Source organism: Falco rusticolus, chromosome 8 (genome assembly GCF_015220075.1).
Source record: "Falco rusticolus isolate bFalRus1 chromosome 8, bFalRus1.pri, whole genome shotgun sequence".
In the NCBI taxonomy this organism is placed as follows: Eukaryota; Metazoa; Chordata; class Aves; order Falconiformes; family Falconidae; genus Falco; species Falco rusticolus.
This window is the reverse complement of record NC_051194.1, coordinates 64,239,837-64,252,671: the sequence shown is the minus strand read 5'-3', so window position 1 is coordinate 64,252,671 and position 12,835 is coordinate 64,239,837. Positions and strand designations below refer to the sequence as shown.

Genomic DNA, 12,835 nt, shown 5'->3' with positions numbered 1-12,835 from the left:
CCTGCACTCACTGGCGGCAGGGCTCGGCAGGCACTGGTGTTACTGGACAGCCCAAACACCGTGCCTGGGTGTTCTCCCAGAGCACCAGCACGCTCAGAGGGGTTTCCAAAACGCGTAACCTAATCTGGCCATGGGAAGTAAAACAAAATCGTATAATCACTTAGGTTGGAAAAGACCTTGGAGATCATAAGTCTAACCATCAACCAGCGCTGCCCAGCCCACCACTCGGCCATGTCCCCAAGCACCGCATTTATGTGTTTTTTAAATACCTCTAAGGATGGTGACTCCACGTCCCTGGGCAGCCTGTTCCAGTGCTGGACAACTGTCTCAGTGAAGAAATTTTCCCTAACATCCAACCTAAACCTCCCCTGGTGCAACCTGAAGCTCTTTCCTCTTGTCCTGTCGCTTGTTACCTGGGAGAAGAGACCGACACACACCCACCCCCCCCCGCAGCCCCCGTCAGGCAGCTGTAGAGAGCGAGAAGGTCCCCCCTGAGCTTCCTCCTCTCCAGGCTGAACCCCCCAGCTCCCTCAGGCGCTCCTCACAGGATTTGTGCTCCAGCCCCCCCAGTGGCTTGGCTGCCCGTCTCTGGACACGTTCCAGCCTCTCAACATCCCTCTTGCAGTGAGGGGCCCGAAACTGAACCCAGGATTTGAGGTGCAGCCTCACCAGTGCCGAGTACAGGGGGACAATCACTTATCATCATCAGTCTTATCTATAGATAAGAGAGCGATACAGGGACAATGAATGCTGTGAAGATGCAGGACACTGGCAGAGCCGGAATGAGAACCCAGGCAGATTCACTCCTGTACTCCTGGCAGCCACCACCACACGCCAGTCCCCAAGAGCTTCTCTGATTTCCAGTTGTTAAAACACACTGTAAACAACTGCAAATACCCGTGACACTTTCCAGACATCACTTCCCCAGAAGCGATACAGATAATATCCACCCATTCAGGTGCAACATCAGGCAAATCGTACCAGCACGGGGCCCACAGAAGGTTCCTGTGCCGCTGCAAGAAGCCAGGCACACCATGGGACACTTCCCCGAAGGCCGGGCCGTCAGCCCCCCCTGTGTTGCTGCTGTTGATGCTACGTAAGTTTTTTCCATGTGTTCTCCTTCAAGGCTAAGTTTTTATCACACCAATTGCCGCTTTAACATGCGCTTCCACTCCCAGTGACTTCAAAGGGGCATGGAGGAAGGTGAGACGAGCTTTTGCTGCCAGCCCTCCCCGTGCCCGAGGGAAGGTGGAGCTGCTCCTTCAGCCGCGGGGCACCAGTGCCAGGAGTGGCCCTGGCTGCTCCAGGCAATCCGGAGTGCCCGAGGTTTTCTGCTCCCTGTATTTTGGCACAGAAAGCCACGCAGCACGACCCTGGCCCAGGTAAACATGGCATGAAAGGTGTGTGCGTGCATGCTGTGGGATTTCTGTCCGGCCACGATCTTCTGGGTCTGCAAATAGCTACAGCGCGAGAGCTATGTGGTACCCCCTTCCATGTGAGCACAGAAAGCGAGCCCTTCGCCATGCAACTTTATGTTCACTTGTTTACAACACCGGGGAAGGAAGGAGGACTAGAAGGTGTTTTGCCAGCGGTTCCTGTACAGACATTAGGGTAGCCTTTTAAATGGAGAAAATCAAGCTGTTTCTAGTTTAAATGAAGCAAGAGATAAAGCATTCACCCTTCCTGAAGTACCTCCCCCTTCCAAGAAAGGTGCTTTCTGAAGGCTGGTCCTTCACAACCGGTGCTGCTAGCTGAACCGCTTCCATTCTCCCTGACTGTACATACTGAAGGCCAAGTGCTGTTTTTCCTATAAACACAAGCCGTGATGCAACCAGGAAGGTAACCCAGGAGGGCAAAAGGTGAACATGCACATTAGACGATTGATCTGGGCTTCATGCCTTGCCTGAAACCCCAAACCCACCCCTCTCCAGACCTTAGCTGAATACACACTCGTAATCTAATGGAGAGATTAAGGACTTAGGGCTGGATCTTAACCAGTATGGCAAGTTTTATGGAAATAGTATTTAAAGCACCTGAGTCATAACCTTTACAATAATACACTTCTTTCCGAGCAGAACCTTCTCTCAAGCAACTTACCCACTCTAACCCACCTGTACCCAGGTCTCACCGGTTACCTTCTGTGTTAAATCACTTTAAAAACATGGGTCAAAGTTGTTTCATAGCTTTACTCTCTCAGTAATGTGCAACATGAACATAATAGTGTTATTAAGAAGTCAAAAATAACTTAACACAATAGCTATATAAGATTCTCCAATGGTCAAACTTTCAGCAATTACCTTTTGTTAAGTTCAGAAAATTAGCATATTTGTTAATCAAATTAATTTAAAAAGTAGCTTTTCAAAATAAAAGCAATGCTTTAAATAAATATAGTCTTTTTTATAACCATAAAACACTTAGTCCTGTTAAAGGTAACACAAATACTACACTCAAGCACAGTACTTAAACGATTGAAATGTTGTGAGCATACATGAGCTGGACACTGGGAGGGACGAGGATGCGTTGCTTTGTGACATTCTCCGTCTCCTTCCTACAGCGGCATGAAGAGGCATCCAATTCTCAGAACTGCCCTGAACATACGACACATGTCAGGGTATTTGTAACTGCTGCACAAAAATGCTGGCACCCTGGTTTTCCCCCAAGCTGTGTCTCTACCCTACATGTGCAGCAGTTCCACTGCCTTGCTTCAAATTTCTAGCAGAGCATGATTCTTAACCACAGCGACGTCAAGGTCAGATCCTGCTTGCCTCATCCTACTGACTTCAACACGCAGGCAGAAGGCGGCAAGGCAGTTTGGCCTCTCACACCTCTCGCGCTAGAGCTCACAGCTTGTGAAATCCGTAACACCTGCCTCCCAATAATGCACCACTGAGCGATCCAGAGCAGCCTGAAGCTCACCTTCGGGGTTCACGAAGGATATTCACAGCTCTCCTCGTAACTACGGGGCTGACTAGCTATGCTGGTCACTAGACGGGTTAATGCCTACCAGCAAAGGCTGCTGCTGTCCTGCGGATCTACAAGGGGGCAATGATTTACTGGAATGAAATAAATGAGCCAGTTTTCCTGTTAGTACGTGCTATATGGGTGTACCCTGAAGAGCGGTTTGCTAAAATTCAGTGAAATACACACCTCGGATCTAATCATGATCTATCCAGCAACGCTGACCATTAAATATCTCGTTTACGTGGTTTGAATTGTTTGTTAAGAATCACGTTCAGGGTCTGCGTGAACCACTGGTTTTGCCCTCGCAGAAACAGCTGTTGGTGGCATTTATTGTTGTGTTTTGTTTAAACAGTGTAACAGTAATGCAACCTATAAGTTAAATGATAAAAGCTGGAAAGCAAAATAAAGCACAAAACTGATACAAGTACTCTATTTGTTCTGATCTTCAGAATGAACAGGCCTACTCAAAGATGACAAAGGAATAAATTAGCAAACGGCTAATGTAATGCATGAAAGGGCATCTACGGGATTTGCATGTGTGCGCACACACGCACTTGCGTACAGACAGCTTGGCTTCATTAGAAATTTCACTACCAGAGTTTAACTTAGATAAATTAACTGCATTAAAATACTGACATTGTGAGGATTTTAATACTATCAACACCCTGTAGAGGGCATTCCTGTGTGAATTTTTAAATGCTTTAAAAAAATAGTTTAGAGTTATTGAAATCTGTGACAAATGCGACAGCTCTGCCTCCCCTCACAGCCTCCCGTTCTCATCTCCGGTATCCTTCTCCTGTATCGCCTCCAGGCACCGTTTTGACTTGGCGTCTGCATGTCCGCTTCCAGTTTTGCTCAGTCCGCATGACAGGCACGCCAGTTGGATCTGCTTCATGTTCTCCAGGGCTTCGTTCTTGGCGTTCTTCAGGAGATCTCCTTGGCCCTGAGGATGTACAGACACACATGCAGGAGAGAGTCAGGGGTCGCACACATCGCTCGGGACAAGAGCGGCAATGCTGCTCTCGTGCCTCTGCCACACTGTTCAGCGCTGTGGGACAGCTCTCAGGTCCTGCCTCAAATCCCCTCTGCCCCCCACGGACGCCAGCCCCCGGGGCAGGGGCTGAAGCCCCTCCGGCAGCCTGGCACCCAGCCCGGTGAGGAAGGCAGCAGCCAGCACAGCGGGCAGGGTGAGCAGGCCAGGCACCCACCTGCCCCCACTTTGGGTCCCCCCCGGGAGGTGATTCGGGCCTGGCTTTACGGAGCCCGCAGGGGGAAGGCGTCCCCTCCCCCACAGCCAGCAGCAAGGATCTGCCAGGGACAGGGCAGTGATGGCACGTGGTACCCCTCTCCCCGTGCCACTGCTCTGTCCTCGCGCCCTGGCGTCAGATCCCACACGGTGACAGCTGCGTGTCCCCGGTGAGCTGCCAGACCCCCGCTACCCAGCCCTCCTTGCACTCGGGTTTGCTACCCGGCCTCGGGCTCTCCTTCAGCGCGGGCGGGCCGAGCTGCATGTCTTCATGAAACAACAGCTGAACCATTCCTTTGGGACCTTTGAGCAGATGAATGGGGATGAGAGAGTTCCTGAGCAAAGGCCTGCTTCCGCAGCTTCTCAAAGCACGTAAAGGTGTCGTGACTAACAGGGGGTCAGCCCCATTTGTCACTACCAGGAGAAACGTGTTACAGGAAATTTGTATTGTGGAGCTGGTGTTCAGAAATGCCAAGATGGATATTTATGCAATATTGATATCTCGAGTGCTGTGAAGTGACAAGATTTTGGTCCTAGCAAATACAAATAAATAAAAGCCAGGAGATGCATCTGGTTATTACATTTCAGTATCCCTAAGAACTTGAGCTGTTCACCCCACACCACCCAAAGCACAGCCTGAAGTACACCACCCGCTGCAGCTGGTTATACACGCATTCAGAAGGAATACCTCCACTGAGTGAAACGTCACACGCGCATCCCTGCAACCCAGCCTGATCTCCTGCGAACCACAGATGCTCCGCGGGCTCTCGGAGGAAACAACAGATATTACAGCAGGACCTGTGGCACACTGGGGGGGTGACTGATCACCAACCCCCCTTCGGTTTTCCAAACAAACCAGATGTGTTGGATGAGTTGCAGCACACCACCTTCCAGCTGTGGGAGCATCTCTCTGCTCTCCCTTTCCCCAGAGCTAAGAGGAAGGGTTTATCTCACACCGATGAGTGCAGCTCCCTTTTCACCAGTGCCTGGCACTGGGCTTGCACCACCTCAGCCCCTGTAAACAACGTTCACAACCCAAGAAACAATGGTGGCTTGCAAGTCCCGCTGCCCTGGTAAACACCACGTGGGAAACCACGTCAGCCAGGGCCAGCGGCCCGCACCCGAGAACGGGATTGCCTCATCTCCTGGTGGCATGAGTCTGTCCCTGCTGAACAATGCAAATCACCACCCAGACGCTGGGAACCCAACTCAATGCGAGAATTAACAAAAACCACTGGGACCACGCGAGTGGCTCTGTACTGTTTGGTAGGAAGCTCTTTTGAAGAGATCGGTATCTCGGCAGCATGACAGTTATGGGAATACAGAGACAAATAACTTGGGATCCAGTGAGCAGACATGGCTTGAAAAAACAAAACAAGAATAATTTACATAGCACATATTTCACATAGCTGTGATCTTGCTTTCAGGACAAAGGTTGAGCTTATGGTTAAAGGCAGCAGGCAGGACTCCAAGAGCCCCGTAGCTGCCCTGAGCACCCGGCACGCCCCGGTCTCCCTCCCTGTCTGCAAGTGGCACAGGAACCGTGTTGGTGCTGCAGTGACAAGGACACCCACTGCAGCGTAAGCAAAGAGATCCAACAGCAGTATCGTTAACGACATGGCAATGGTATAAAAAGGGGTGGTAGGCTCCTCAGTATACAGGAGCAGTTTTAAATAGTTTGGTTTTAGGGTGAAATAGACCTGGCTGCAGCAGGGCTGCTGCTTTTTCTTGTCACGGACCCAGCACTGAAGACACCAAAGGCTGCACCAACGAGCAGACAAAATTGGTGTGATGATGCTTTGCGGCCTTAGACTTCTCTAAGTCAAAACCTGGTGCTACGTATTGATGTGCAAGAACAGAAAACCCCTCTTAGCACAAGGAGCGGCTCCAAGTAACCATTCCTGCAGCACCAAGACCAGCTAAGCCCAAAACCTGGGAGAGCCAGTGCAACAGAGGTAAAGTGAGGATGATGAAGGCCCGCTGCCCCGAAGCGCCCGCTGCCCCTCGGCTGGGGTGCCTGCAGGAAGGCTGCTAGAAGCCAGCCCCCTGCTGCGGCACGGCTGGCGTGTCCCCGCGGCGGGAGCGCTTGCCCACACCGTGCACGGAGGAGTGCCCGTCATGCAGCAGCACAAGGTGGTACAGCTCGTTAAGCTGGCACAAAAAGAGCTTCAGCTGAATCCGCGTCGCCACCTTCACATCTCTTCCTCCTCAGGGTGAGGGCAAAGCATGGAAATCTTCTCCCGAGGGTGGCCCACCAGCTGTGTCTTCGCCGAGGGACTCTAAGACGCTCCTTTAAGGGAGCTGCCTGGGATGTGGTACACCCCCGCCTGGAGGATGACAGCCCAAGTCCGCCCTGCCAAGACTCGTCTCAAGTCCGCGGAAGCCAAGGGACTTCACACCCCGCGTGAGGGTGCCGAGCCACCCGCTCCCCCTTATGCATATTCTGATTTCACATTTCAGTATCCAGGCAATTCAGATTACAGATTTCGTCTGAGGCAATGCACAACATGTCTTCGGGTTCCAGGAAGAGAAACATTCCTCCTCAGCATACTTCAAATACTTTATGAAGGCATTCTTATTTTACAGTGATCTAAAACCAGAAATGGACTTATCAAAATACTGCAATTCCATTCATGTACAGGCCAACTGATTTATGTCTTAAGTCTCCTTGTATTTTTTATTTCTAAACAGCTGGTTCATTTGAACATGCTGAAGGAGCAAAAATGATTTTGAATCATCTGTCACAAGAAAATTAATGAGAAACCAGCCCCCTCTGACAGAGCTGTCATAATTCTAGAGGCACCGTAAAAAAAATAAAAAAAATAAATCTGTGGGCATGCTCTGTTTGAAAAGCCATCTGTTTGCTTTGAAAAACTGGCTGTGAGCATAATCCACTTAAGAAAAATGTCAGCAAAATTGTGTCAACACCTTAATGAACTAAATACTGGATAGAAGCTGGAGAAAACTTTAGAATTATGATTGCATTGAAACACCCTTCATAAATCAGTCATTGTGATCACCTCTGCGCACGGCCCAGCCCCCTCTGCCCTTACAAACAAAGCATCCCTCTTCCAGACAGAGAGATCACGACGGTCCGCTTCAGCATCTATCCATCTATCTCCCTTCTGCTATTGATATTATCAGCCTTCCTGAAAATAAACGCTTGTGAGAAAGGTTAAACTCAGCGTTTGGCAGGACACTAAATTAAGCCAGAAGAGATTAATTGAGTGTTCTACTTGAAAAACCGATCAAGGGGCCTGCTTTTATTTAGAGCTAGGGAACATTACATGTCAGGTTTCATACACCTAACCACAACTAACTGCGGAGCCTCAGCACAAATTAACATTACAGAACGAATAATGCAGATTGTCAAGCAACTGTAAGATTATAAGCCTTTACCTTGACAGGTTAATAATACTTAGAAAATGGGGATAATCTGACATGGCTTTAAATATTGCTCCGTTTCAGCGACAATGCATGAAAGGCTTCAAAGAGCCCAAGTTGTTCTAGACAGACACTGGCAATGGCCACAGATGGGATGGATTCTGTAGGTTGTTTCTTATTATTTACTTTTTTTGCCAAATCAAACTCCTAAGTTTTTTATGGGCCAAGATGACAGCTCATTTTGTCCAACAACAACCCAGTCCCTGAGGTTGGGGAAATGAAAGGAGAAGGTGGGTGAGGTAAGCGGCACCATTTTGTGTTCAACTCTGCAATATATGTATTTTTTTAATACACTGCATGCATATTTCTACAGAGATATAAATATATGGGCATGGGTTTGTATATTAATAATTACTATTTCTATTCCTTTGCTTTCTAGAAAAGTCTGTGACATGCAGGTCACGAAGCAGCGCCAGTTCTGGGCACCCACCCACACGGGGGACCCCGGCTGCCACCCAGGCGGGACCCACACCAGCAGCAGGGGCTGTGGGAGGACGCTGAAGGCCGCCACGTGGCCCGTGCAGAAGCGAACGGCGCCCACAGGCTGCCCCGCACCAGCACCGTGCTCTGCTACCAGCCAAGCTGAAAACCCCGCGCTGAGCAATGGGGCCTGCCCCGCACCGGAGACCGGCTGTGTGCTCAGGCAGGCTGCAGCAGGGGCCGCGAGGGACATTTGGTGACCTGCTGCTCACCAAAGCATCGCCATCGCCACCGCTTGGCTCCTGGCAGTCGCCTTCTCCGGCAGCGCGTTGCCGGAGCTTTCCTCTCCGCTCCTTCAGGGCTGAGTAAACAAAAAATAAATAACAGAGGTCTTACCGCCCATGCCACACCACGCTCATAGTATTACTGTTATTTTAAAACTTTTTCTCAAAGAAATAGGCTCTTACATTATTATTTAATCACAAAATAAAATCTCCAGAGGCTGCCAGCGGTTGGCTGAAAAAGCCAGACATGGCCAAACAAAACCACAAGCACTGCGTCGCTCCACGTTTCAGAGGTAACACGGGTAAGGTAATGGCACCGGTACGCTCCGCCACGGGACCTGGGAAGCAGAAATGCTGGAGAGCTGCTGTGACACTGGGATACCCTGCGTGGAGGCGGCACTTACCGCAAGGGGTGCATTTTCAAAGTGCACTTTTTCATAGTGGGACTTTAACTGTGTTTAATATTAATAAGGAGGCACACAATTAAATGATCACACGTGACTTTGAAAATGTAACCCTGAAGAGGAAATCATTAATGAAACGATTAGACAGCTGTGTTAAAATTATTAGAAAAAGCAGATATTTTTCTATGCCTCCTTCCAACTTAAATATGGAAACAAATGACATGAATTTGATTATGATACACCCACTCTTCAGAACAGAGTACTCAGAAAACATACCGAGTATTGCTGTACCAGTGCAGCCTTTAAAAACCCACCCTCTTCGTTATTACTGCGTATAGTTTGTCAAGAGCTTTGCTTTACTCTCTGCGCTAGAGATCATAATGCGCACATTGGCATGAAAAATTACTGTACACAAGGATTATACACAAAGCGTATAATCACTTCTCGCACACTGAAGAACAAAGGACTGCAAAAGTGAGTTACCCCACAGGAAAGGCAGGGGCCAAGCACTACTTGCCAAGTTACTTTAAACCCTCGCATAGCAGAATTTTTCTTCCTGTCAGGAAAATAAAAAGGCCACTGATATAAAAGATGGCACTGAAATGGCACTCCACTGAAATGGCGTACCATCTAAGGTCTGGGGGTTGGGGTTTTACCCAATTCTGAACCAAACGCAAGAACTTCTTTCTACCTGGCTGAAACCAGCAACAGCTTTGCCCCTGAGTAAATTGGGCGATCTGACAAAGTCCTCGCTGAGGTCGGTCACCGTGTTCCTCAGTGTTCGCTAGTAATTTCAGACATCAAAATGAGCATCTCCTTTTGGTGTATCAGCATGTTACTGACAGTCAGAGACCTCCTCTCCCATTTCCCAAACCAGGGTCTAGCAAAAATTTGCAAGAAGGAAACACAGCTGAGAATCAATTACATCACATAGAGAACAGATCTGAGATGTATGAAGAAGAACATACCCACCCAGGGAAAGGCAGCCACCACTATATAAAGTGTTAAATCTCTGTAAGCAAGAGCAGGAAAAAGAAACTGTTGTGGAAACAGACTGCCGTGTGCAGCTGTGACACAAGGTTCTGTGACAAAACCCAAGGTGAATACGAGTGTTTTGATGAGCGTTAAAGGTGAATCAAAGGTTGTGCCAAGCAATGAGGTCAGAAGCTCTAGGGCTGATTGCTCAATGTATTGTAGCCAGCAGCTGGGACACCTGACAGCAAGGATGAGGAAGATGACGGAGAGGAGGAGGAATAGTTAACAGGAACAACTCCTAGTACTTCTGCTTCTAAACCAAATTGCTCCTCACTTCATCCTTTCTCCATTTATTTCATGGACCAGCCATAGGGATGCTGGCTCCACACTTTCCTGCCTGTCTCTTGCTACACAGGGTTCTTGTTACACAGACTGAGCAGGCTCAGAAAGCAGAAAGAAACTCAAGCTCATCTCCAAGAAAAGCACTGGGAGCGCAGAACCGGCCTTGGTTGCACTGTATTTCCCAACTGTTTTACTACTTAACGCAGGGGAAAAAAGTCCTGTTCACACCTGATATTTATGCACGTCTCAGAAGTGAACCCACATGTGCAAGCAACACGGGCAGCCCCGAAGGCACTCACCAGCTGGCCAAGCCACGCAGCCTTGAGGTGGTACGTCGCAGCCAGCAGCCTCCTGCGCAGGAGCACCGAACTGAAGGACAACTGCTGGGTGAAGAGCTAAGGAGTAACCATCTCTGCGATTACCGTTTACAAAGAACGGTCACTTTTCCAGTGCAGCAGTTTTAAGAGTGAGAGAACCACGCCAGCATCTCTCCAGGTGGTTGGTAAAAATCACGTGGCGACCCCAAAGCAACCTGGATCACAGCTGCCCACAGAGCCTGTTCGGCCCTGGCCTGCCCTGAGCACCCAGCAGGTCCCGTACACTGGTCCAGCACTCTCCGAGGCACAGACCTCTGCAAGCGTAGCAGGTGATCAGATACCATAGCGAAGGGCCACAGAAGAGATTAATACAAACAATTACATGAATGGCAATAAATACATCATGAAAGTAGCATTCAGAATGGCCCTAACTTGTAATACAGATCAAATCTTAACCTCACGCGTGGCTCCAGTGTGACTACTCACATCGCAGCCACGGGCTGGACTACTCTGATAACACGCTTGATGGTGGTGTGATTGCAGACAGGTACTCCGACCCGGGGATGGAGCCTGATGCTAAAATTGTATGTGTGCTGTGTTAAGAACAATATCCAGGTTACCTGAAAACCAGTTCCATCTGATTTTAACTACTCATATTTAAACTCCAAAACTAGCTCAGTCTGCCAGTTGTTCATCATTAGGCTGTCCCACACAAACCCCAAAACTTTAAACTGATTTTATTTGCCATTTGGGTCTGCGTTGGAGAGGATGATTAAACAGGGATCTACAGAGGTGTTCTGCACAAGCCTGGTTACTTCTCTAGGAGGCTAGTGACCGTGCATTGCACAGCCGAGCCATCGGTCCCAGAGCACAAGGCAGTGACACGAGCCGCTGCCTCTGCTGCTGTGGCACTCCCTTGAAAAACACCCGTGGCATTTTCTGCCTTCTTTTCTAGCTCTTGCAAAGGCGTAGTTAGAATCTAAATGGCCATGCTGGATACTGGAGTCAGGCCCCTCGGCACCGCACCAGGCAAGGCTCCCCGGTTACTACAAAACTGCCAGCCCACCGCTTGTATATTCCCAAATCACGTGACACAGCCAAAGGCAGACCTGGAGGGCAGCCTGGGAGGTGGAAATGAACGAAACGCTTCCATTGTAGGAGAACCTCACAGACGGTCATGCAATCAACCAAGAAGCAAATACTTAGAAATAACTTCTGATTCTGGCTGCTGGCCTTGCCAGCAAGAGTACTGCTGCCTCGTGCAGCCATGGCAACTTCAGAAAGGGGGTCTGTGCTTATAATTCTCTTACAGGATTTGCCTAACGCAATAAAGGCGAAGGACACAGACAGCCAGCTTGCTCTCTGAAACATGGTCAAGTGCCCTCCCAAACCGTACTGGCCCTGGACCAAAGCCTGAGAAGGAATTAACGTCAAGCGTTTGCTTGAATAGCTAAGCGGCAAAAGCACTCTTGCTGTAGCGTTCTCTATTGATCTTTAAACAGAGCCCTCCACTGAAATCCATGGGCTCTTGCAAATCAATTGCACTGTACGGCTACTAATCTATTCCTTTCAAGCAGGCATTTTATGTATAAAAAGAGTGGGCTTTTATTTTCATTTTTTTCTAAAAATGCCTCTTGCTTCTCTCTCATCTAGGCGTTTAAATTAAATTACCTTATATCAGGCTGTCAAAAGCAATGAATGTGAACATCGACTGTCTGTTAACTGTGTTGCAGCAGGAATGTGCTTTCAGAAATAATGCTATTAATTTGATGTTAGCCATGTGCTGAGCAGCTCAGCTGCTTGCGTGTCTCTCAGGCACTACATCTAGCAGACAGTTTGCAAGCACAGCCACAAATGTATGGATGCTCGCAGTCAACCCCTCCATGCTAGGTGCCTGCCTCTCTTCTGGTGACAGGTTTGAAATCAAAGGTTTGGCGGGGAGCCCAGGAGTGTACAATCAATACTAAGAAAACCCCACATCATTGAAGAAAGTGGGGCACTATTTATTTTTGATACATAGCCATCAGATGGAAATCAAAGCTATGTGTCCAGGCATTTATTTCTTAGCCCTCCTTTGGTCACAAAACCCAGTTCCCCACGTGTACCAGCACCAGCCGGTCACTCCAGTAAAGTCCATAGAGTCCCAGAAAAACAAAGCAAGGGGAAGAACAACGAAGGAGAAAGTACACAATTTTCTTGCATTTCATTTTTCTGAGTAAAAGAACCAGCTGCGGGCAAAGATACATTTTGCAGCTAACAAAACAGCCGTGCAAAGCAACCCCTGAGCAACGCTCCTGGCTGGGAATAGCTGGCACCCCCCCACCCTTGTGCCCTCTGCCCTGACTCACAGCCGCCCAGGCTGCGAGGCAGAGGGTTAACACCAAATTCATGTCCTTTGTCGCAAGTATTGACAACAAAACATCCCTTAAGTTCGTCAGAACC

The 12,835-nt window shown here is 48.9% G+C and overlaps 1 protein-coding gene across 1 annotated transcript in view; it reads right to left on the bottom strand.

Moving 5' to 3' along the window:
- Positions 1–2,166: 2,166 nt before the first annotated feature.
- The window catches only part of PLCL1 (phospholipase C like 1 (inactive)), a 56,599-nt gene continuing 45,930 nt past the window's right edge, over positions 2,167–12,835 (bottom strand). The window contains exon 6 of the mRNA XM_037398186.1: positions 2,167–3,904. Within this exon, the coding sequence (XP_037254083.1) occupies positions 3,722–3,904 (183 nt within the window). The 3' untranslated portion in view covers positions 2,167–3,721. The remainder of the gene's footprint in view (positions 3,905–12,835) is intronic.